Below are 27,433 nucleotides of genomic sequence, written 5' to 3' on the forward strand. Positions count from 1 at the left end.
TTAAAAAAATGAACAGGTCCCTGAAAAATTCTGATTTTGAATTTTCGTGGAAAATTGGAAAATTGATGCTGTACTTTGAAGCTCTCTGATGTCTTCAAAAAGTAAAAGCATGTCAACCTTATGATGCCAACATAAAGTAGACATATTGTATATGTGAATCAATATATAATTTATTTGGCATGTCCATTTTCCTTACAGTCAGAGAGCTTCAAAGTTGGAAAAATGCTAAATATTCCCATTTTACATGAAATTTGGGAATTTTTCACCAATAAATGATGCAAGTATCAACGGAAATTTACCACTAACATAAAGTAGAATATGTCACGAAAAAACAATATCGGAATAAAATTCTTAAGTAAAAGCATCAGCAGTTATTAATGCCTAAAGTGACAGAGGTCAGATTTTCAAAAAATGCTCTCGTTCTTAGGGTCAAAATGGGCTCTTTCCCCAATGGGATAAAGAAGCACTCCAGTGTAAAAATAAAAATGTTTTATATATCAACTGGCTACAAAAAGTTGAACGGATTTGTAAATTACTTCTATTAAAAAAATCTTAATCCTTCTAGTGCTTCAGTTGTTCTTTTTTGTCTGACCACAGTGCTCTCTGCTGACACCTCTGTCTGTGTCAGGAATTGTCCAGAGCAGGAACAAATCCCAAAATAGCAAACCTCTCCTGCTCCAAACAGTTCCTGGCATGGCCAGAGATGTCAGCAGAGAGCACTGTGGTCTGACTGAAAAGAACTTAACTTCCTCTGTAGTATACAGCAGCTGATCTCTCCACTGGGCTCATCTGTAACAACAAAGATCAGATTAATCTGCATTTGTGCTATAACTATTAGATCAGTGTATATTGCTGTCATCCTATACCTGATTATTGTTCAACTTACCAGAACTGTGGCCAAGGGTTCAGCTACAAGTAAATGTATTATAGAAAACATATATTGGTGGATTCAGAGTCTGTTACAGAGTCTGGGTACAGATGCAACTTATTCTCAAATGTTTATTTTTTAATCTAAATGTAATTTAAATCAAATTTTTAATATTGTTGTATATTTTTAAACTGCAGCCCCTAAGCCAGCAAGTACAGCTGTAAATACTAGAACTACAGTCAGGATCTCAACAGCAAGTAAGTATATAACAAAAAAACTCTAAGGCTAAGTTTCTTCTTGTTTTTTTTTTTTTTTTTTTTGTGCGTTTCCCCCCTCAGGAGTGACACCCGCTGTGATCTTTCCTTTACTGCAGGTACTACTGCTCCCAACATGTAGCACACTCTGCTCCATGCTGGGAGCTGTAGTACCTGCATTAATAGACAGATCGCTGGGATCTGTCTATTAATGCAGGTATGAAGGTCTCCGGACTGAAACACTTGTTGGGGTGGCGGCATCCTGGGACGCACGACTCTCAGACTACAGTGTGGTGGTTTAGGTGGCCAGTCTTAATATAGCAGCATAGCACTTTTTGCACTTGCACTTTCTTTGGCCTGTACCCTGAGTGTGCAATTTATGCACATGGTTATAGTAATTAGTCATTCACATTATTGTGCCTTTACTACTATCTATGCTTATAGACTGCATGGCCCCTTCTTTTTTATGGTATAGTCCTTTACCATTTTACCTAGATTGTCCACACTGCTCTTTATAATTGTTTAGCACTTGTAGGTATTTATTATACACGTCCCAGGTTGCCGCCTTTTGTTGTTGCATTCCTTCTGGCTATTAATATGATGTTTTACTGTATGTTGTACATTATGTATCAATAAAAAGTGTCTATTTTTTTATACAAATTTTTGAAAATTGGAGTCTATAAAATACAGGCTTTTTCATACACATAATTGGGAAGTCATCCATTGTTGCCCTTTTAATTTTGGGCACGATACTGAATATTTATGGGTAGCCAATAAATGGGCACCACTTAAAATTAATGTCTATGGTTCATTTTTTTCCCCAGGGTGTGCAGTTTCCTCACGTTTGTTTTGTTTATCTATTAATGCAGGTACTACAGCTCCCAGCATGGATCAGAGTGTGCTCCATGTTGGGAGCAGTAGTACCTGCAGTTAAGGACAGATCACAGCGGCTGTCACTCCTGACACCTGCTGCGATCGTTCTTCATCCTTCTGAGATGCAGAATGGCTTTCTCCTGCCCTCCGTATCTCTGGACTATACTGTGTAATATAAATTCACATCACTAATTCATATTTCCCGCTGAGAGCAGGGATTGGCTGCCACCATTTGGCCAATCACCACTCTGGGCTGGGCGGAAAATATGAATGAGTCATGTGAATTCTATTCACATCACTGGCCAGCCTGGAGTACAGAGCAGAGATACGAGGGCTGTATAGAGCTGCTCCGCATCTCTGCTATATTATGGACGATAGCATTGGGTGTCAGGAGTGACACCTGGCGCAATCTGTCTATTAGTACAGGAACTACTATTCCCATCATGGAACAGTGTGTTCCATGCTTGGAGTAGTATTACCACCTAAGAATTGTAAAAAACATTAAGAAAAAAGTGAAACACTCACACACGCACACAAACACTTTATTAAACACGTTATTAAAAGACATTACTAATAAAAATTGTAACAAAATTAATTTAAAAATGTTTTACATTTAAATGGCCCTTTTCTACATTTTTATTATTGTCAAATACATTTTTAGATCCCTGCCTGCCCACATAAATTGATCCCTGTTTAAAAATTTATACAAATTTTGTATGTAATATAAATTAAAATTTCAATAAAAATTTAAAAAATAATTTTCCCATCCCTACTGCATCCTTTTTTTTTTTTAAAAAAAACATCAAAAGGGCCAAAATGCTATTTCCACTCCAGGTAAAAAATTTCAGAAAAAACATCACTCGCTGGCCCGAAGGATATTGCAGGGATGTGGACCGCAGGAGAAAGCTGCTCCGCATCTCAGAAGGATGAAGGACGATTGCTGTGGGTGTCAGATGTGACACCTGCTGCGATCTGTCTATTAATGCAGGTACTTCAGCAGAGTGTGCTCCATGTTGGGAGCTGTAGTTCCTGCCATTAAGGTCAGATCACAGCGGGTGTCACTCCTAATTCAGAGTATGTTACAAGTAAAGATTCTACTTTTGTACTTATTTGTTATTTTTTTTAAGACAAATTTTTTAAAATGAGTCTAATGAGTCAAGTAAATGAATAATAGATCACAGTTTTATGCACCAAATAAGGCACAAATACATATTGTTTAACTGCAGCATCTGGAACAGCAAGTACAAAAACTGCAACTACTAGAACAGAGGCCAGGATTTCATCTACAAGTAAGTGAATAATAGATCACAGGTTTATGCACCAAATAAGGTACAAATACATGATAAATAACATGAAAATCATTTTTACACCTGGCAACGCTGATAAAACATTATAAGGGTACGCTCCCACAAAATGATTCCGCTAAGGGGTACCCACAGCTGAAATTCTGCAAACAGTTGGTAACAACATAATCTGCTTGTGGATTATTCACACGTGAACATGCTTGAAAACATACACATATGGTATTACTTGATACAACTTGATCAATAAAAAAATAAGCCCTCACATGGTTAAATCAACTAAAAGGCCAAAAATGGCCAACATATATTATTAGCTGCATGACTAGTCCAGTTGGGACAGAAGTAATAACAAAGATAATTAAATATTATTAATGGCAAGGTGCTACAACGGTATGATCAGTTCATATTTGTGACTTTCTTTATCTGATTATTTACTGTAGCTTCTAAAACCCTAACTATAAGGATATAAATTGGGTATTCTTGTAATGGTATGGACCTACAGAATGAACTGTTCCGTCACACCCCCTCCCAAAGACTTGCACTGAGGGGGTGTGACATCATAGCCCCACCCCTCATGATGTCACGCCCCACCCCCTCAATGCAAGTCTGGCGCCGGCTCCAGTGTTCGGAGCAGTTTGTTCCAAACGCTGAGCAGCGGAGTACCCCTTTAAGGAGGCAGGATATTTCCGTTTTTGCATTTTAATTTTTCCCTCATCACCTTCTAAAAATCATAACGCTTTCAATTTTGCACCTACAGACTCATATAATGGCTTTATTTCTTGCCCCACCAATTCTACTTTGTGACACAGTACCTGTGACCCAACAAGATCATTGTGTGGTAGAGGTAGTCTGCAAGAGCCCTGCAGCCACCTCCAGCTACACAACAATTGTACAAACAATATCTCTTTCTATATACATATACATATATATATATATATATATATATATATATATATACATTTAATTACATATATATATATATATATATATATATAAATATGTATATATATATATATATTATATATATTTTGTATTTCAATAAATCTATTTTGATAAAATCAAACAGGTATCTACCCTATCGTATTCTTATAAAGGACTGCACTACACAGCACCTACGCTTTTATATCACAGCCCAGGCCTTACTAAAGGACAGCAATACCCAGTATCTAAACCAATTCTACTTTGTAATGACCTAAAAAATCAAGAACAACATATTTCATATGCAATATATTTATTGATTAAAGTACAACACTGTAATCGTGTAGCAACTGGTGTGGGCCAGTATTTTTTAACAAGTACAAAAATTAGATAGTATACTTAGGATCGAGCATGAGTAAGGCGTGACTAGTATGTCCCTATCTATTAGCCCTGCCTGGCGATACTGTAAGTCCCCTGTCCTAGTGACCTGGGCCTACACTGGAACCTCCTATTGGCCCTAGGCTGTAGAGGGGATGCTGAAACAATACTGTGGCGTCGCCAAGATACAGTTGACCGAGGCTAATAGCCCGACAGATCCAATATACAGTATTTGATCTTAGATATCACGCTTAAGGTGTTTAGAGGTGCAACATACATGTGGTAAAAATAATAATACAGTATCAGAACCCGAGGGGGGTAGCCAGGGGTATGTAGTAGTATTCACGTTTAAAACCCACAATTGTATGTGTTGCATAGGTAGAGATATACTTATGCATTACACAGAGATTGCATTAATCCAACGCGTTTCGCTTATCCGTGTGAGTACAGATAGCTCCTCAGGGATTCTCGTGGAGAATACTTGCAGAAATAAGGTCATGGGAGACCGTACATATAGTAGCAATGCATCATCACATGTAGATTGAAGAAGCGTACATTAGATATACTTGTATGGTGATATGATGAGAGTGATACACTGATCTGGACAGCTGCGTATGAATATCAGTCTTGGGTCCGGGTGCTTGGTGACTCCTCCTATTAGGATGTTGAAAAAGAATCTCCACTCTGATATAGATGAAGTCGAGTAGGTGTAGATACTAGATACTAGATGACGCACGGACAGCCTCACTACCCGGACGCCGAGGGACCAGAACCATCCTACTTCTCCTGGGCCTCCCCGCCAGCCCCGGAACCGTACCTTCTGGACTTCTCCCTACCTCTCCCCTTGGGACCCCGCTACCGCAGTCTATCATGTGCCCTAGGGATCTCTAGTATCTACACCTACTCGACTTCATCTATATCAGAGTGGAGATTCTTTTTCAACATCCTGATAGGAGGAGTCACCAAGCACCCGGACCCAAGACTGATATTCATACGCAGCTGTCCAGATCAGTGTGTCACTCTCATCATATCACCATACAAGTATATCTAATGTACGCTTCTTCAATCTACATGTGATGATGCATTGCTACTATATGTACGGTCTCCCATGACCTTATTTCTGCAAGTATTCTCCACGAGAATCCCTGAGGAGCTATCTGTACTCACACGGATAAGCGAAACGTGTTGGATTAATGCAATCTCTGTGTAATGCATAAGTATATCTCTACCTATGCAACACATACAATTGTGGGTTTTAAACGTGAATACTACTACATACCCCTGGCTACCCCCCTCGGGTTCTGATACTGTATTATTATTTTTACCACATGTATGTTACACCTCTAAACACCTTAAGCGTGATATCTAGGATCAAATACTGTATATTGGATCTGTCGGGCTATTAGCCTCGGTCAACTGTATCTTGGCAACGCCACAGTATTGTTTCCGCATCCCCTCTACAGCCTAGGGCAAATAGGAGGTTCCAGTGTAGGCCCAGGTCACTAGGACAGGGGACTTACAGTATCGCCAGGCAGGGCTAATAGATAGGGACATACTAGTCACACCTTACTCATGCTCAATCCTAAGTATACTATCTAATTTTTGTGCTTGTTAAAAAATACTGGCCCACACCAGTTGCTACACGATTACAGTGTTGTACTTTAACCCCTTAACGACGCAGGACGTATATTTACGTCCTGCGCCGGCTCCCGCGATATGAAGCGGGATCGCGCCGCGATCCCGCATCATATCGCGTGGGTCCCGGCGCTAATCAACGGCCGGGACCCGCGGCTAATACCACACATCACCGATCGCGGTGATGTGCGGTATTAACCCTTTAGAAGCGGCGGTCAAAGCTGACCGCCGCTTCTAAAGTGAAACTGAAAGTATCCCGGCTGCTCAGTCGGGCTGTTCGGGACAGCCGCGGTGAAATCGCGGCGTCCCGAACAGCTGATCGGACAATGGGAGGGCTCTTACCTGCCTCCTCCGTGTCCGATCGACGAATGACTGCTCCGTGCCTGAGATCCAGGCAGGAGCAGTCAAGCGCCGATAATGCTGATCACAGGCGTGTTAATACACGCCTGTGATCAGGATGAGAGATCAGTGTGTGCAGTGTTATAGCTCCCTATGGGACCTATAACACTGCAAAAAAAAAGTAAAAAAAAAAGTGTTAATAAAGGTCATTTAACCCCTTCCCTAATAAAAGTTTGAATCACCCCCCTTTTCCCATAAAAAAAAATAAAAGAGTGTAAAAAAAATTAAAAATAAACATATGTGGTATCGCCACATGCGTAAATGTCCGAACTATAAAAATATATCATTAATTAAGCCGTACGGTCAATGGCGTACGCGCAAAAAAATTCCAAAGTCCAAAAAAGCGTATTTTGGTAACTTTTAATAACATTAAAAAATGAATAAAAAGTGATCAAAAAGTCAGATCAAAACAAAACTCATACCAATAAAAACTTCAGATCACGGCGCAAAAATGAGTCCTCATACCGCCCCGTACGTGGAAAAATAAAAAAGTTATAGGGGTCATAAGATGACATTTTTAAACGTATAAATTTTCCTGCATGTAGTTATGATTTTTTCCAGAAGTGCGACAAAATCAAACCTATATAAGTAGGGTATCATTTTAATTGTATGGACCTACAGAATAATGATAAGGTGTAATTTTTACCAAAATATGCACTGCGTAGAAACGGAAGCCCCCAAAAGTTACAAAATGGCGTTTTTTTTCGATTTTGTCGCGCAATTATTTTTTTTTTCCGTTTCGCCGTGCATTTTTGGGTAAAATGACTAATGTCACTGCAAAGTAGAATTGGCGTCGCAAAAAATAAGCCATAATATGGATTTTTAGGTGGAAAATTGAAAGGGTTATGATTTTTAAAAGGTAAGGAGGAAAAAACGAAAGTGCAAAAACGGAAAAACCCTGAGTCCTTAAGGGGTTAATCAATAAATATATTGCATATGAAATATGTTGTTCTTGATTTTTTAGGATGTTACATTAACATATTTCCTCTTACCCCAGACAAGTAACGTCTATACAAGTTACGTCTATGCGCTACTTTGTAATGACATCAGTCATTTTACCCGAAAAAAAATCATTATGCAACAAAATTGAAAAAACCAAAGCCATTTTGTAATTTTTGGGGGCTTCGGTTTCTATGCAGTGTATTTTTTTTGTAAAAATGAAACCTTCTCTTTATTCTGTAGGTCCATACGATTAAAATGATCCCCTACTTATATAGGTTTGATTTTGTCTTACTTCTGGGAAAAATCATGACTACATGCCTGGATCTCAGGCACTGAGCAGTCATTCGGCGATCGGACAAGGAGGAGGCAGGTAGGGACCCTCCTCCTGTCCGTGCAGCTGATCGGGACACAGCGGTGGTCCCGATCAGCCTGAGTGAGCTGCCGGTTCCCTGTTCTGAATTCTCTCTACAAAAGCCCAATGATGTTCCCTCGCTTCTGAGCATTGTACAGATTTTGGGGGCATTTTCTCCTTTTACCCCTTGAATGAAGGGGTAAATGAAATTAAATGAATAAAAAAATGGGTCTGCGAGAACATGTTAGTGTGTAAAATGAAGATTTTGAATTTTCTTCTCCACTTTGCTGCTATTCCTGAGAAACATCTAACAAACATAGAAACATAGAATGTGTCGGCAGATAAGAACCATTTGGCCCATCTAGTCTGCCCAATAATCTGTATCCTATCAATAGTCCCTTGTCCTATCTTATATGAAGGATAGCCTTATACTTATCCCATGCATGTTTAAACTCCTTCACTTCTGCCGGAAGGCTATTCCATGCATCCACTACTCTCTCAGTAATGTAATACTTCCTGATATTACTTTTAAACCTTTGCCCCTCCAATTTAAAACTATGTCCTTTTGTGTTAGTTTTTCTTCTTTTAAATATGCTCTCCTCCTTTACTGTGTTGATTCCCTTTATGTATTTAAAAGTCTCTATCATATCCCCTCTGTCTCTTCTTTCTTCCAAGCTGTACATGTTAAGGTCCTTTAACCTTTCCTTGTAAGATTTGTCCTGCAATCCATGTACTAGTTTAGTAGCTCTTCTTTGAACTCTCGCCAGGGTATCTATATCCTTCTGGAGATACGCCCTCCAGTACTGCGCACAATACTCCAAGTGAGGTCTCACCAGTGTTCTGTACAGCGGCATGAGCACTTCTCTCTTTCTACTGCTTATACCTCTCCCTATACATCCAAGCACTCTGCTAGCGTTTCCTGCTGCTCTATTACATTGTCTTCCTACCTTTAAAGGGGTACTCTGCCCTTGGCATCTTATCCCCTATCCAAAGGATAGGGGATAAGATGTCAGATTGCCAGGGGCCCGCTGCTGGGGACCCCGGGGATCGCCGCTGCGGCACCCCGCCATCATTACTGCACAGAGTGAGTTCGCTCTGTGCTCAATGACGGGCGATACAGGGGCCGGAGCAGCGTGACGTCATGGCTCCGCCCCTCATGACATCACGGCTCGTCCCCTTAATGCAAGTCTATGGCAGGGGGCGTGACGACCGCCATGCCCCCTTCCCATAGACTTGTATTGACGTGGGCTGGCCTTGACGTCATGAGGGGCGGAGCCGTGACGTAACGATGCTCCGGCCCCTGTATTGCCCGTCATTACGTGCAGAGCAATCTCGCTCTGCGCAGTAATGATAGCGGGGTGCTGCAGCAGCGAACCCCGGGGTTCCCAAGAGCGGGACCGCGGCGATCTGACATCTTATCCCCTATCCTTTGGATAGGGGATAAGATGTCTAGGGGCGGAGAACCCCTTTAAGTCTTCTGCAATAATTACTTCTAAATCCCTTTCCTCAAATACTGAGGTCAGGACTGTGTCAAATATTCTATATTCTGCCTGATGGTTTTTATGCCCCAGGTGCCTTATCTTGCATTTATCCACATTAAATTTCAGTTGCCAGAGTTCTGACCATTCTTCTAGTTTTCCTAAATCATTTTCCATTTGGCGTATCCCTCCAGGAACATCAACCCTTTGTGTCATCTTTGTGTCATCAGCAAAAAGACATACCTTACCATCGAGACCTTTTGCGATATCGCTAATGAAGATATGAAACAAAATTGGCCCCAGTACAGATCCCTGAGGTACCCCCCTGGTGACAAGACCTTGCTCTGAATATTCTCCATTGACTACAACCTTCTGTTGTCAGTCACTCAGCCGCTGCCTAATCCACTTAACAATATCGGAGTCCAAGCTTAATGACTGTAGTTTATTGATAAGTCTTCTATGTGGGACAATGTCAAAAGCCTTACTAAAATCTAGATATGCAATGTCTACTGCCCCTTCGCCATCTATTATTTTAGTCACCCATAATAAAATTTGTTTGACATGATCTCCCTGAAGTAAACCCATGTTTTTCATCTTGCAATCCATGGGATTTTAGACGTTCCACAATCCAATCCTTTAGAAGGGTTTCCATTAATTTCCCCACTATTAATGTCAGACTTACTGGCCTATAGGTGCTTGATTCCTCCCTACTACCTTTCTTGTGAATGGGCACGACATTTGCTAATTTCCAATCTTCCGGGATGACTCCTGTTACCAGTGATTGGTTAAATAAATCTGTTAACAGTTTTGCTAGCTCACCACTAAGCTCTTTTAATAATTTTGGGTGTATCCCATCAGGCCCCTGTGATTTATTTGTCTTCACTTAAGACAGCAAACATAGAACCTCTTCCTCTGTAAAGACACATGCATCAAACGATTCCTTAGTTTTCCTCTCTAATGGAGGTCTTTTTCCTTCTTTTTCTTCTGTAAAAACTGAACAGAAGTATTCATTACGGCAGTCAGCTAGCCCCTTATTCTCTTCTACACACCTTCCTTCCTTTGTTTTTAATTTAGTTATTCCTTGTTTGAATTTCATTTTTTCATTTATATATCTGAAGAATGTTTTATCCCCTTTTTTCACAGACACAGTTTTTCTTCTGCCTGCGCTTTAGAAGTTCTTGCCTGCCTGGCCTCTTTCTGCCTAGTCTTGTAGATTTCCCTATCTTCATTGCTCTGGGTTGTTTCATAATTACTAAATGCTAGTTTTTAGTTTTTTATGATTTTGGCCACTTCTGCTGAGTACAACAGTGGTCTCTTCCTTTTTCTGCTTTTACTGACAAGTCTAATGCAATTTTTTGTTGCCTTCAAAAAAGCATCTTTTAAGTAGTCCCATTTCTCCTGAACTCCATGTAATTTGTTCCAGTATGATAAGGACTCATTTATGACTAATCTCGTTTTTGAATAGTCTGTTTTCTAAAATCTAAAACTTTTGTTTGTGTGTGGTGTGACTCCTTCACTGTTCTTATATTAAACCACACTGATTGGTGATCACTAGATCTCAAGCCTTCGCCAACAATAACATTATTTACCAAATTCCCATTTGTGAATACCCAATCCAAAATGGCCTCCCTCCGGGTTGGCTCCTCAACCACTTGTTGTAGAGATAATCCCAGTAGGAAATTTAGAATATCTGTATTCCTGGCAGAACTAGCTATTTTGGTTTTCCAGTTTATATCCGGAAGATTGAACTTTCTGAATGTCATTTTGAATACTTTGAGGGGTGCAGTTTTCATAATGGTGTCCATTTTGGGGGACTTCTTACATAAAGGACTTCTTACATGAAGACCTTCAAAACTCACTTCAAAAATGAACAGGTCCCTGAAAAATTCTGATTTTGAATTTTCGTGGAAAATTTGAAAATTGATGCTGTACTTTGAAGCTCTCTGATGTCTTCAAAAAGTAAAAGCATGTCAACCTTATGATGCCAACATAAAGTAGACATATTGTATATGTGAATCAATATATAATTTATTTGGCATGTCCATTTTCCTTACAGGCAGAGAGCTTCAAAGTTGGAAAAATGCTAAATATTCCCATTTTTCATGAAATTTTTGAATTTTTCACCAATAAATGATGCAAGTATCAACGAAAATTTACCACTAACATAAAGTAGAATATGTCATGAAAAAACAATATCGGAATAAAATTCTTAAATAAAAGCATCAGCAGTTATTAATGCTTAAAGTGACAGAGGTCAGATTTTCAAAAAATGCTCTCGTTCATAGGGTCAGAATGGGCTCTTTCCCCAATGGGTTAAAGAAGCACTCCGGTGCAAAACAATTATTTTTTTTATATATCAACTGGATACAGAAAGTTGAACAGATTTGTAAATCACTTCTATTAAAAAATCTTAATCCTAATCCTTCTAATTCTTCAGTTGTTCTTTTTTGTCTGACCACAGTGCTCTCTGCTGACACCTCTGTCCGTGTCAGGAATTGTCCAGAGCAGGAACAAATCCCATAATAGCAAACCTCTCCTGCTCTGAACAGTTCCTGGCATGGCCAGAGATGTCAGCAGAGAGCACTGTGGTCAGACTGAAAAGAACTTAACTTCCTCTGTAGTATACAGCAGCTGATCTCTCCACTGGGCTCATCTGTAACAACAAAGATCAGATAAATCTGCCTTTGTGCTATAACTATTAGATCACTGTATATTGCTGTCATCCTATACCTGATTATTGTTCAACTTACCAGAACTGTGGCCAAGAGTTCAGCTACAAGTAAATGTATTATAGAAAACATATATTGGTGGATTCAGAGTCTGTTACAGAGTCTGGGTACAGATGCAACTTATTCTCAAATGTTTTTTTCTTTTTTATTTAAATGTAATTTAAATCAAATTTTAAATATTGTTTTATATTGTTAAACTGCAGCCCCTAAGCCAGCAAGTACAGCTGTAAATACTAGAACTACAGCCAGGATCTCAACAGCAAGTAAGTATATAACAAAAAAACTCTAAGGCTAAGTTTCTTCTTGTTCTTTTTTTTTTTTTGTGCGTTTCCCCTACCCCCCCCCCCCCCCCCCAAAAAAAAAGTCTGTAAATGAATGAGAAATCAGTAAATTCTTTTTTCTACTTTGCGTTTTCAGTTTAACGGTTTTTAAATCCTTTTGGCGTTTTTTTTCTTTCTTCTTTTGGTGTTTTTTCAGCTCCTTGGCAATTTTGCAAAGTCACAGCATGTTGAGCCTATGCCTTTTTTTTCCCTGAAATCGTGACGTTTTTCTCCCATAGAAGTCTGTGGGAGTAAAAAACGTCAAGAAAAACGCCATGTGGGTTTTAATCCTGGCGTTTTTGCAAGCGTTTTTTATTCTTTTTTGGACTTTAGTGATCCAAAAAAGGGATGGCGATACCTTTTTTAATAAAATGTCGTAGGATACTATTAAAAAAAAATTATAAAAATACACACTGTTCCATGATAGGAGAAGTAGTACCTGTACTTATTGACAGATCGCCCGGGAGTCACTTCTGACACCCATTGCGATCCTCCTGTATAATGTACAGTTGCGGCTGGCCGCTCTTCTATGGTCCCCTGCACTGCAGTATATATACACCTATTCATATTTCCTGCAGAGAGCTGTGATTGGCCAGATAGTTCCAGCCAATCACAACTCTCTGCTGGAAATATGAATAGGTGCATATATATGGCAGTGCAGGGGACCATAGAAGAGCAGCCGACCGCCCGCATCTATACGTTATACAGGAGGATCACAGCGGGTCTCAGGAGTGACACCCGCTGTGATCTTTCCTTTACTGCAGGTACTACTGCTCCCAACATGTAGCACACTCTGCTCCATGCTGGGAGCTGTAGTACCTGCATTAATAGACAGATCGCTGGGATCTGTCTATTAATGCAGGTATGAAGGTCTCCGGACTGAAATACTTGTTGGGGTGGCGGCATACTGGGACTCACGACTCTCAGACTACAGTGTGGTGGTTTAGGTGGCCAGTCTTAATATAGCAGCATAGCACTTTTTGCACTTGCACTTTCTTTGGCCTGTACCCTGAGTGTGCAATTTATGCACATGGTTATAGTAATTAGTCATTCACATTATTGTGCCTTTACTACTATCTATGCTTATAGACTGCATGGCCCCTTCTTTTTTTATGGTATAGTCCTTTACCATTTTACCTAGATTGTCCACACTGCTCTTTATAATTGTTTAGCGCTTGTAGGTATTTATTATACACGTCCCAGGCTGCCGCCTTTTGTTGTTGCATTCCTTCTGGCTATTAATATGATGTTTTACTGTATGTTGTACATTATGTATCAATAAAGATTGGCTATTTTTTAATACAAATTTTTGAAAATTGGAGTCTATAAAATACAGGCTTTTTCATACACATAATTGGGAAGTCATCCATTGTTGCCCTTTTAATTTTGGGCACGATACTGAATATTTATGGGTAGCCAATAAATGGGCACCGCTTAAAATTAATGTCTATGGTTATTTTTTTTCCCCAGGGTGTGCAGTTTCCTCACGTTTGTTTTGTTTATCTATTAATGCAGGTACTACAGCTCCCAGCATGGATCAGAGTGTGCTCCATGTTGGGAGCAGTAGTACCTGCAGTTAAGGACAGATCACAGCGGCTGTCACTCCTGACACCTGCTGCGATCGTTCTTCATCCTTCTGAGATGCGGAATGGCTTTCTCCTGCCCTACGTATCTCTGGACTATACTGTGTAATATAAATTCACATCACTGATTCATATTTCCCGCTGAGAGAAGGTGTTGGCTGCCACCATTTGGCCAATCACCACTCTGGGCTGGGCGGAAAATATGAATGAGTCATGTGAATTCTATTCACATCACTGGCTAGCCTGGAGTACAGAGCAGAGATGCGAGAGCTGTATAGAGCCGCTCCGCATCTCTGCTATATTATGGACGATAGCATTGGGTGTCAGGAGTGTCACCTGGGGCAATCTGTCTTTTAGTACAGGAACTACTATTCCCATCATGGAACAGTATGTTCCATGCTGGGAGTAGTATTACTACCTAAGAATTGTAAAAAAAATTAAGAAAAAAGTGAAACACTCATACACACACACACACACTTTATTAAACACATTATTAAAAGACCTTACTAATAAAAATTGTAACAAAATTAATTTAAAAATGTTTTACATTTAAATGGCCCTTTTCTACATTTTTATTATTGTCAAATACATTTTTAGATCCCTGCCTGCCCACATAAATTGATCCCTGTTTAAAAATGTATACAAATTTTGTATGTAATATAAAAAAAAATTTCAATAAAAATTAAAAAAAAAATTTTCCCATCCCTACTGCATCCTTTTTTTTTTTTTTTTAAACATCAAAAGGGCCAAAATGCAATTTCCACTCCAGGTAAAAAACGTCAGGAAAAACATCACTGGCTGGCCCGGAGGATAGTGCAGAGATGTGGAGCGCAGGAGAAAGCTGCTCCGCATCTCAGAAGGATGAAGGACGATTGCTGTGGGTGTCAGATGTGACACCTGCTGCGATCTGTCTATTAATGCAGGTACTTCAGCTGTCAGCATGGAGCAGAGTGTGCTCCATGTTGGGAGCTGTAGTACCTGCCATTAAGGTCAGATCACAGCGGGTGCCACTCCTAATTCAGAGTATGTTACAAGTAAAGATTCTACTTTTGCACTTATTTGTTATTTTTTTTAAAGAATTTTTTTTTAAATGAGTCTAATGAGTCAAGTAAATGAATAATAGATCACAGTTTTATGCACCAAATAAGGCACAAATACATATTGTTTAACTGCAGCATCTGGAACAGCAAGTACAAAAACTGTAACTACTAGAACAGAGGCCAGGATTTCATCTACAAGTAAGTGAATAATAGATCACAGGTTTATGCACCAAATAAGGTACAAATACATGATAAATAACATGAAAATCATTTTTACACCTGGCAATGCTGATAAAACATTATAAGGGTACGCTCCCACAAAATGATTCCGCTAAGGGGTACCCACAGCTGAAATTCTGCAAACAGTTGGTAACAACATAATATGCTTGTGGATTATTCACACGTGAACATGCTTGAAAACATACACATATGGTATTACTTGATACAACTTGATCAATAAAAAAATAGGCCCTCACATGGTTAAATCAACTAAAAGGCCATAAATGGCCAACATATATTATTAGCTGCATGACTAGTCCAGTTGGGACAGAAGTAATAACAAAGATAATTAAATATTATTAATGGCAAGGTGCTATAATGGTATGATCAGTTCATATTACTGACTTTCTTTATATGATTATTTACTGTAGCTCCTAAAACCCCAACTATAAGGATATAAATTGGGTATCCTTGTAATGGTATGGACCTACAGAATAAACTGTTCCGTCACACCCCCTCCCAAAGACTTGCACTGAGGGGGTGTGACATCATAGCCCCACCCCTCATGATGTCACGCTCCACCCCCTCAATGCAAATCTGGCGCGGGCTCCAGTGTTCGGAGCAGTTTGTTCCAAACGCTGAGCAGCGGAGTACCCCTTTAAGTACGCATGATATTTCCGTTTTTGCATTTTAATTCTTCCCTCATCACCTTCTAAAAATCATAACACTTTCAATTTTGCACCTACAGACTCATATAATGTCTTTATTTCTTGCCCCACCAATTCTACTTTGTGACACAGTACCTGTGACCCAACAAGATCATTGTGTGGTAGAGGTAGGCAGCAAGAGCCCTGCAGCCACCTCCAGATACACAACAATTGTACAAACAATATCTCTTTCTATATACATATATATATATATATATATATATATATATATATATATATATATATATATATTATATATATATTTTGTATTTCAATAAATCTATTTTGATAAAATCAAACAGGTATCTACCCTATCGTATTCTTATAAAGGACTGCACTACACAGCACCTACGCTTTTATATCACAGCCCAGGCCTTACTAAAGGACAGCAATACCCAGTATCTAAACCAATTCTACTTTGTAATGATATCAGTCATTTTACCCGAAAAAAAATCATTATGCGACAAAATAGAAAAAACAAAAGCCATTTTGTAATTTTTGGGGGCTTCCGTTTCTATGCAGTGTATTTTTTTTGTAAAAATGAAACCTTCTCTTTATTCTGTAGGTCCATACGATTAAAATGATACCCTACTTATATAGGTTTTATTTTGTCTTACTTCTGCGAAAAATCATAACTACATGAATGAAAATGTATAGGTTTAAAATTGTCCTCTTCTGACCCCTATAACTTTTAAATTTTTTGCACATACAAGACGGTATGAGGGCTAATTTTCTTGTGCCGTGATCTGAAATTTTTATTGGTATCATTTTTGGTTTGATCTGACTTTTTGATTGCTTTTTATTCATTTTTTATGGTATAAAAAGTGACCAAAAACAGGCTTTTACGTGTACGCCATTGACCGTGTGGTTTAATTATTAATATATTTTTATTGTTCGGAAATTCATACACGCATATTTATACCTCACATGTTTATATTTATTTTTATTTACATATTTTTTTTATGTGAAAAGGGGGGTAATTCAAACTTTTATTAGGGAATGGGTTAAATCACCTTTTTCAGTTTTTTTTTTTACTTTCTTTTATTTTTTGCAATGTTATTGCCCCCATAGGGGACTATAACATGCATTACACTGATTGCCCACACTGATCAATGATATGCAATAGCATAGCATTGATCAGTGTTTTCAGCGCTCGACTGCTCCTGCCTGGATCTCAGGCACTGAGCAGTCATTCTGCGATCGGACAAGGAGGAGGCAGGTAGGGACCCTCCTCCTGTCCGTGCAGCTGATTGGGACACCCCGATGGTCCCGATCAGTCTGAGTGAGCTGCCGGTTCCCTGTTCTGAATTCTCTCTACAAAAGCCCAATGATGCATCCTCGCTTCTGAGCATTGTACAGATTTTGGGGGGCATTTTCTCATTTTACCCCTTGAATGAAGGGGTAAATGAAATTAAATGAAAAAAAAATGGGTCTACGAGAACATGTTAGTGTAAAAAATGAAGATTTTGAATTTTCTCCTCCACTTTGCTGCTATTCCTGAGAAACATCTAACAAACATAGAAACATAGAATGTGTTGGCAGATAAGAACCATTTGGCCCATCTAGTCTGCCCAATAATCTGTATCCTATCAATAGTCCCTTGTCCTATCTTATATGAAGGATAGCCTTATGCTTATCCCATGCATGTTTAAATTCTTTCACTGTATTTGCAGTGACCACTTCTGCAGGAAGGCTATTCCATGCATCCACTACTCTCTCAGTAAAGTAATACTTCCTGATATTACTTTTAAACCTTTGCCCCTCTAATTTAAAACTATGTCCTTTTGTGGTAGTTTTTCTTCTTTTAAATATGCTCTCCTCCTTTACTGTGTTGATTCCCTTTATGTATTTAAAAGTCTCTATCATATCCCCTCTGTCTCTTCTTTCTTCCAAGCTGTACATGTTAAGGTCCTTTAACCTTTCCTTGTAAGATTTGTCCTGCAATCCATGTACTAGTTTAGTAGCTCTTCTTTGAACTCTCGCTAGGGTATCTATATCCTTCTGGAGATACGGCCTCCAGTACTGCGCACAATACTCCAAGTGAGGTCTCACCTGTGTTCTGTACAGCGGCATGAGCACTTCTCTCTTTCTACTGCTTATACCTCTCCCTATACATCCAAGCACTCTGCTAGTGATCTGACATCTTATCCCCTATCCCTTGGATAGGGGATAAGATGTCTAGGGGCGGAGTACCCCTTTAAGTCTTCTGCAATAATTACTCCTAAATCCCTTTCCATTTGGCGTATCCCTCCAGGAACATCAACCCTTTTACATATCTTTGTGTCATCAGCAAAAAGACATACCTTACCATCGAGACCTTTTGCGATATCACTAATGAAGATATGAAACAAAATTGGCCTCAGTACAGATCCCTGAGGTACCCCACTGGTGACAAGACCTTGCTCTGAATATTCTCCATTGACTACAGCCTTCTGTTGTCAGTCACTCAGCCGCTGCCTAATCCACTCAACAATATGGGAGTCCAAGCTCAATGACTGTAGTTTATTGATAAGTCTTCTATGTGGGACAGTGTCAAAAGCCTTACTAAAATCTAGATATGCGATGTCTATTGCCTCTCCACCATCTATTATTTTAGTCACCCATAATAAGATTTGATTGACATGATCTCCCTGACGTAAACCCATGTTGTTTTTCATCTTGCAATCCATAGGATTTTAGACGTTCCACAATCCTATCCTTTAGAAGGGTTTCCATTAATTTACCCACTATTAATGTCAGACTTACTGGCCTATAGTTGCTTGATTCCTCCCTACTACCTTTCTTGTGAATGGGCATCTTCCGGGATGACTCCTGTTACCAGTGATTGGTTAAATAAATCTGTTAACAGTTTTGCTAGCTCACCACTAAGCTCTTTTAATAATTTTGGGTGTATCCCATCAGGCCCCTGTGATTTATTTGTCTTCACTTAAGACAGCAAACATAGAACCTCTTCCTCTGTAAAGACACATGCATCAAACGATTCCTTAGTTTTCCTCTCTAATGGAGGTCTTTTTCCTTCTTTTTCTTCTGTAAAAACTGAACAGAAGTATTCATTACGGCAGTCAGCTAGCCCCTTATTCTCTTCTACACACCTTCCTTCCTTTGTTTTTAATTTAGGTATTCCTTGTTTGAATTTCATTTTTTCATTTATATATCTGAAGAATGTTTTATCCCCTTTTTTCACAGACACAGTTTTTCTTCTGCCTGCGCTTTAGAAGTTCTTGCCTGCCTGGCCTCTTTCTGCCTAGTCTTGTAGATTTCCCTATCTTCATTGCTCTGGGTTGTTTCATAATTACTAAATGCTAGTTTTTTGTTTTTTATGATTTTGGCCACTTCTGCTGAGTACCACAGTGGTCTCTTCCTTTTTCTGCTTTTACTGACAAGTCTAATGCAATTTTTTGTTGCCTTCAAAAAAGCATCTTTTAAGTAGTCCCATTTCTCCTGAACTCCATGTAATTTGTTCCAGTATGATAAGGACTCATTTATGACTAATTTCGTTTTTGAAAAGTCTGTTTTCTAAAATCTAAAACTTTTGTTTTTGTGTGGTGTGACTCCTTCACTGTTCTTATATTAAACCACACTGATTGGTGATCACTAGATCTCCAGCCTTCGCCAACAAGAACATTATTTACCAAATTCCCATTTGTGAATACCCAATCCAAAATGGCCTCCCTCCGGGTTGGCTCCTCAACCACTTGTTGTAGAGATAATCCCAGTAGGAAATTTAGAATATCCGTACTCCTGGCAGAACTAGCTATTTTGGTTTTCCAGTTTATATCCGGAAGATTGAACTTTCTGAATGTCATTTTGAATACTTTGAGGAGTGCAGTTTTCATAATGGTGTCCATTTTGGGGGACTTCTTACATAAAGGACTTCTTACATGAAGACCTTCAAAACTCACTTCAAAAATGAACAGGTACCTGAAAAATTCTGATTTTTAAATTTTCGTGAAAAATTGATGCTGTACTTTGAAGCTCTCTGATGTCTTCAAAAAGTAAAAGCATGTCAACCTTATGATGCCAACATAAAGTAGACATATTGTATACGTGAATCAATATATAATTTATTTGGCATGTCCATTTTCCTTACAGGCAGAGAGCTTCAAAGTTGGAAAAATGCTAAATATTCCCATTTTTCATGACATTTTTGAATTTTTCACCAATAAATGATGCAATTATCAACGAAATTTACCACTAACATAAAGTAGAATATGTCATGAAAAAACAATATCGGAATAAAATTCTTAAGTAAAAGCATCAGCAGTTATTAATGCCTAAAGAGACAGAGGTCAGATTTTCAAAAAATGCTCTCGTTCATAGGGTCAGAATGGTCTCTTTCCCCAATGGGTTAAAGAAGCACTCCGGTGCAAAACAATAATTTTTTTATATATCAACTGGATACAGAAAGTTGAACAGATTTGTAAATCACTTCTATTAAAAAATCTTAATCCTAATTCTTCTAGTGCTTCAGTTGTTCTTTTTTGTCTGACCACAGTGCTCTCTGCTGACACCTCTGTCCGTGTCAGGAATTGTCCAGAGCAGGAACAAATCCCATAATAGCAAACCTCTCCTGCTCCGAACAGTTCCTGGCATGGCCAGAGATGTCAGCAGAGAGCACTGTGGTCAGACTGAAAAGAACTTAACTTCCTCTGTAGTATACAGCAGCTGATCTCTCCACTGGGCTCATCTGTAACAACAAAGATCAGATAAATCTGCTTTTGTGCTATAACTATTAGTTCATTGTATATTGCTGTCATCCTATACCTGATTATTGTTCAATTTACCAGAACTGTGGCCAAGAGTTCAGCTACAAGTAAATGTATTATAGAAAACATATATTGGTGGATTCAGAGTCTGTTACAGAGTCAGGGTACAGATGCAACTTATTCTCAAATGTTTTTTTTTTAAATCTAAATGTAATTTAAATCAAATTTTAAATATTGTTTTATATTGTTAAACTGCAGCCCCTAAGCCAGCAAGTACAGCTGTAAATACTAGAACTACAGCCAGGATCTCAACAGCAAGTAAGTATATAACAAAAATTTCTAAGGCTAAGTTTCTTCTTGTTCTTTTTTTTTTTTTTTTTGTGCGTTTTTGCAAGCGGTTTTTATTCTATTTTGGACTTTAGTGATCCAAAAAAAGGATGGAGATACCTTTTTTAATAATATTTTGTAGGGTACTATTAAAAAAAATTATAAAAATACACACTGTTCCATGATAGGAGAAGTAGTACCTGTACTTATTGACAGATCGCCCCGGGTGTCACTTCTGACACCCATTGCGATCCTCCTGTATAATGTATAGATGCGGCTGGCCGCTCTTCTATGGTCCCCTGCACTGCCGTATATATACACCTATTCATATTTCCTGCAGAGAGCTGTGATTGGCCAGATAGTTCCAGCCAATCACAACTCTCTGCTGGAAATATGAATAGGTGCATATATATGGCAGTGCAGGGGACCATAGAAGAGCAGCCGGCCGCCCACATCTATACATTATACAGGAGGATCACAGCGGGTCTCAGGAGTGACACCCGCTGTGATTTTTCCTTTACTGCAGGTACTACTGCTCCCAACATGTAGCACACTCTGCTCCATGCTGGGAGCTGTAGTACCTGCATTAATAGACAGATCGCTGGGATCTGTCTATTAATGCAGGAATGAAGGTCCCCGGACTGAAACACTTGTTGGGGTGGCGGCATCCTGGGACGCACGACTCTCAGACTACAGTGTGGTGGTTTAGGTGGTCAGTCTTAATATAGCAGCATAGCACTTTTTGCACTTGCACTTTCTTTGGCCTGTACCCTGAGTTTGCAATTTATGCACATGGTTATAGTAATTAGTCATTCACATTATTGTGCCTTTACTACTATCTATGCTTATAGACTGCATGGCCCCTTCTTTTTATGGTATAGTTCTTTACCATTTTACCTAGATTGTCCACACTGCTCTTTATAATTGTTTAGCACTTGTAGGTATTTATTATACACGTCCCAGGCTGCCACCTTTTGTTGTTGCATTCCTTCTGGCTATTAATATGATGTTTTACTGTATGTTGTACATTATGTATCAATAAAGATTGTCTATTTTTTTTATACAAATTATTATTTTAGTCACCCATAATAAGATTTGTTTGACATGATCTCCCTGAAATAAATCCATGTTGTTTTTCATCTTGCAATCCATAGGATTTTAGACGTTCCACAATCCTATCCTTTAGAAGGGTTTCCATTAATTTCCCCACTATTAATGTCAGACTTACTGGCCTATAGTTGCTTGATTCCTCCCTACTACCTTTCTTGTGAATGGGCATCTTCCGGGATGACTCCTGTTACCAGTGATTGGTTAAATAAATCTGTTAACAGTTTTGCTAGCTCACCACTAAGCTCTTTTAATAATTTTGGGTGTATCCCATCAGGCCCCTGTGATTTATTTGTCTTCACTTAAGACAGCAAACATAGAACCTCTTCCTCTGTAAAGACACATGCATCAAACGATTCCTTAGTTTTCCTCTCTAATGGAGGTCTTTTTCCTTCTTTTTCTTCTGTAAAAACTGAACAGAAGTATTCATTACGGCAGTCAGCTAGCCCCTTATTCTCTTCTATACACCTTCCTTCGTTTGTTTTTAATTTAGGTATTCCTTGTTTGAATTTCATTTTTTCATTTATATATCTGAAGAGTGTTTTATCCCCTTTTTTCACAGACACAGTTTTTCTTCTGCCTGCGCTTTAGAAGTTCTTGCCTGTCTGGCCTCTTTCTGCCTAGTCTTGTAGATTTCCCTATCTTCATTGCTCTGGGTTGTTTCATAATTACTAAATGCTAGTTTTATGTTTTTTATGATTTTGGCCACTTCTGCTGAGTACCACAGTGGTCTCTTCCTTTTTCTGCTTTTACTGACAAGTCTAATGCAATTTTTTGTTGCCTTCAAAAAAGCATCTTTTAAGTAGTCCCATTTCTCCTTAACTCCATGTAATTTGTTCCAGTATGATAAGGACTCATTTATGACTAATCTCGTTTTTGAAGTCTGTTTTCTAAAATCTAAAACTTTTGTTTTTGTGTGGTGTGACTCCTTCACTGTTCTTATATTAAACCACACTGATTGGTGATCACTAGATCTCCAGCCTTTGCCAACAATAACATTATTTACCAAATTCCCATTTGTGAATACCCAATCCAAAATGGCCTCCCTCCATGTTGGCTCCTCAACCACTTGTTGTAGAGATAATCCCAGTAGGAAATTTAGAATATCCGTACTCATGGCAGAACTAGCTATTTTGGTTTTCCAGTTTATATCCGGAAGATTGAACTTTCTGAATGTCATTTTGAATACTTTGAGGGGTGCAGTTTTCATAATGGTGTCCATTTTGGGGGACTTCTTACATAAAGGACTTCTTACATGAAGACCTTCAAAACTCACTTCAAAAATGAACAGGTCCCTGAAAAATTCTGATTTTGAAATTTTCGTGGAAAATTGGAAAATTGATGCTCTACTTTGAAGCTCTCTGATGTCTTCAAAAAGTAAAAGCATGTCAACCTTATGATGCCAACATAAAGTAGACATATTGTATATGTGAATAAATATATAATTTATTTGGCATGTCCATTTTCCTTACAGGCAGAGAGCTTCAAAGTTGGAAAAATGCTAAATATTCCCATTTTTCATGACATTTTTGAATTTTTCACCAATAAATGATGCAAGTATCAACGAAATTTACCACTAACATAAAGTAGAATATGTCATGAAAAAACAATATCGGAATAAAATTCTTAAGTAAAAGCATCAGCAGTTATTAATGCCTAGAGAGACAGAGGTCAGATTTTCAAAAAATGCTCTCGTTCATAGGGTCAGAATGGTCTCTTTCCCCAATGGGTTAAAGAAGCACTCCGGTGCAAAACAATTATTTTTTTTATATATCAACTGGATACAGAAAGTTGAACAGATTTGTAAATCACTTCTATTAAAAAATCTTAATCCTAATTCTTCTAGTGCTTCAGTTGTTCTTTTTTGTCTGACCACAGTGCTCTCTGCTGACACCTCTGTCCTTGTCAGGAATTGTCCAGAGCAGGAACAAATCCCATAATAGCAAATATCTCCTGCTCCGAACAGTTCCTGGCATGGCCAGAGATGTCAGCAGAGAGCACTGTGGTCAGACTGAAAAGAACTTAACTTCCTCTGTAGTATACAGCAGCTGATCTCTCCACTGGGCTCATCTGTAACAATAAAGATCAGATAAATCTGCCTTTGTGCTATAACTATTAGATCAGTGTATATTGCTGTCATCCTATACCTGATTATTGTTCAATTTACCAGAACTGTGGCCAAGAGTTCAGCTACAAGTAAATGTATTATAGAAAACATATATTGGTGGATTCAGAGTCTGTTACAGAGTCTGGGTACAGATGCAACTTATTCTCAAATGTTTTTTTTTAAATCTAAATGTAATTTAAATCAAATTTTAAATATTGTTTTATATTGTTAAACTGCAGCCCCTAAGCCAGCAAGTACAGCTGTAAATACTAGAACTACAGCCAGGATCTCAACAGCAAGTAAGTATATAACAAAAAAACTCTAAGGCTAAGTTTCTTCTTGTTCTTTTTTTTTTTTTTTTGTGCGTTTCCCCTACCCCCCCCCCCCCCCCCAAAAAAAAAGGCTGTAAATGAATGAGAAATCAGTAAATTCTTTTTTCTACTTTTCGTTTTTCAGTTTAACGGTTTTTAAATCCTTTTGGCATTTTTTTTTTCTTTCTTCTTTTGGTGTTTTTTCAGCACCTTGGCAATTTTGCCAAGTCACAGCATGTTGAGCCTATGGCTTTTTTTCCCTGAAATCGTGGCGTTTTTCTCCCATAGAAGTCTGTGGGAGTAAAAAACGTCAAGAAAAATGCCATGTGGGTTTTAACTTTGGCGTTTTTGCAAGCGGTTTTTATTCTTTTTTGGACTTTAGTGATCCAAAAAAGGGATGGAGATACCTTTTTTAATAAAATTTTGTAGGGTACTATGAAAAAAAATTATAAAAATACACACTGTTCCATGATAGGAGAAGTAGTACCTGTACATATTGACAGATCGCCCAGGGTGTCACTTCTGACACCCATTGCGATCCTCCTGTATAATGTAAAGATGCGGCTGGCCGCTCTTCTATGGTCCCCTGCACTGCCGTATATATACACCAATTCATATTTCCTGCAGAGAGCTGTGATTGGCCAGATAGTTCCAGCCAATCACAACTCTCTGCTGGAAATATGAATAGGTGCATATATATGGCAGTGCAGGGGACCATAGAAGAGCAGCCGGCCGCCCGCATCTATACATTATACAGGAGGATCACAGCGGGTCTCAGGAGTGACACCCGCTGTGATCTTTCCTTTACTGCAGGTACTACTGCTCCCAACATGTAGCACACTCTGCTCCATGCTGGGAGCTGTAGTACCTGCATTAATAGACAGATCACTGGGATCTGTCTATTAATGCAGGTATGAAGGTCTCCGGACTGATACACTTGTTGGGGTGGCGGCATCCTGGTACGCACGACTCTCAGACTACAGTGTGGTGGTTTAGGTGGCCAGTCTTAATATAGCAGCATAGCACTTTTTGCACTTGCACTTTCTTTGGCCTGTACCCTGAGTGTGCAATTTATGCACATGGTTATAGTAATTAGTCATTCACATTATTGTGCCTTTACTACTATCTATGCTTATAGACTGCATGGCCCCTTCTTTTTAATGATATAGTCCTTTACCATTTTACCTAGATTGTCCACACTGCTCTTTATAATTGTTTAGCACTTGTAGGTATTTATTATACACGTCCCAGGCTGCCGCCTTTTGTTGTTGCATTCCTTCTGGCTATTAATATAATGTTTACTGTATGTTGTACATTATGTATCAATAAAGATTGTCTATTTTTTTAATACAAATTTTTGAAAATTGGAGTCTATAAAATACAGGCTTTTTCATACACATAATTGGGAAGTCATCCATTGTTGCCCTTTTAATTTTGGGCACGATACTGAATATTTATGGGTAGCCAATAAATGGGCACCGCATAAAATGAATGTCTATGGTTCTTTTTTTTCCCCAGGGTGTGCAGTTTCCTCACGTTTGTTTTGTTTATCTATTAATGCAGGTACTACAGCTCCCAGCATGGATCAGAGTGTGCTCCATGTTGGGAGCAGTAGTACCTGCAGTTAAGGACAGATCACAGCGGCTGTCACTCCTGACACCTGCTGCGATCGTTCTTCATCCTTCTGAGATGCGGAATGGCTTTCTCCTGCCCTCCTTATCTCTGGACTATACTGTGTAATATAAATTCACATTACTGATTCATATTTCCCACTGAGAGCAGGGATTGGCTGCCCCCATTTGACCAATCACCACTCTGGGCTGGGCGGAAAATATGAATGAGTCATGTGAATTCTATTCACATCACTGGCCAGCCTGGCGTACAGAGCAGAGATGTGAGGGCTGTATAGAGCCGCTCCGCATCTCTGCTATATTATGGACGATAGCATTGGGTGTTAGGAGTGACACCTGGGGCAATCTGTGTATTAGTACAGGAACTACTATTCCCATCATGGAACAGTGTGTTCCATGCTGGGAGTAGTATTACTACCTAAGAATTGTAAAAAAATTAAGACAAAAGTGAAACACTCACACACACACACACACACACACACTTTATTAAACACGTTATTAAAAAACATTACTAATAAAAATTGTAACAAAATTAATTTAAAAATGTTTTACATTTAAATGGCCCTTTTCTACATTTTTATTATTGTCAAATACATTTTTAGATCCCTGCCTGCCCACATAAATTGATCCCTGTTTAAAAATTAATACACATTTTGTATGTAATATAAATTAAAATTTCAATAAAAATTTTAAAAATAATTTTCCCATCCCTACTGCATCCTTTTTTTTTTTAAACATCAAAAGGGCCAAAATGCAATTTCCACTCCAGGTAAAAAACGTCAGAAAAAACATCACTGGCTGGCCCGGAGGATAGTGCAGAGATGTGGAGCGCAGGAGAAAGCTGCTCCGCATCTCAGAAGGATGAAGGAACGATTTCTGTGGGTGTCAGATGTGACACCCGCTGCGATCTGTCTATTAATGCAGGTACTTCAGCTGTCAGCATGGAGAAGAGTGTGCTCCATGTTGGGAGCTGTAGTACCTGCCATTAAGCTGAGATCACAGCGGGTGTCACTCCTAATTCAGAGTATGTTACAAGTAAAGATTCTACTTTTGAACTTATTTGTTATTTTTTTAAGACAAATGTTTTTTAAATGAGTCTAATGAGTCAAGTAAATGAATAATAGATCACAGTTTTATGCACCAAATAAGGCACAAATACATATTGTTTAACTGCAGCATCTGGAACAGCAAGTACAAAAACTGAAACTACTAGAACAGAGGCCAGGATTTCATCTACAAGTAAGTGAA

At 38.8% G+C, this 27,433-nt stretch overlaps 2 protein-coding genes across 2 annotated transcripts in view; both read left to right on the plus strand.

Moving 5' to 3' along the window:
- The window catches only part of LOC130277496 (mucin-2-like), a 307,722-nt gene extending 303,957 nt beyond the window's left edge, over positions 1–3,765 (plus strand). Inside the window, exons 37-39 of the mRNA XM_056528171.1 lie at positions 1,066–1,125; positions 3,222–3,284; positions 3,737–3,765. Of these exons, the coding sequence (XP_056384146.1) occupies positions 1,066–1,125; positions 3,222–3,284; positions 3,737–3,765 (152 nt within the window). The remainder of the gene's footprint in view (positions 1–1,065; positions 1,126–3,221; positions 3,285–3,736) is intronic.
- An 860-nt stretch (positions 3,766–4,625) lies between these two features.
- The window catches only part of LOC130277497 (mucin-2-like), a 68,219-nt gene continuing 45,411 nt past the window's right edge, over positions 4,626–27,433 (plus strand). Inside the window, exon 1 of the mRNA XM_056528172.1 lies at positions 4,626–4,629. Coding sequence (XP_056384147.1) covers positions 4,626–4,629 — 4 coding nt within the window. The remainder of the gene's footprint in view (positions 4,630–27,433) is intronic.

Source organism: Hyla sarda, chromosome 6, assembly GCF_029499605.1.
Source record: "Hyla sarda isolate aHylSar1 chromosome 6, aHylSar1.hap1, whole genome shotgun sequence".
Classification (NCBI taxonomy): domain Eukaryota; kingdom Metazoa; phylum Chordata; class Amphibia; order Anura; family Hylidae; genus Hyla; species Hyla sarda.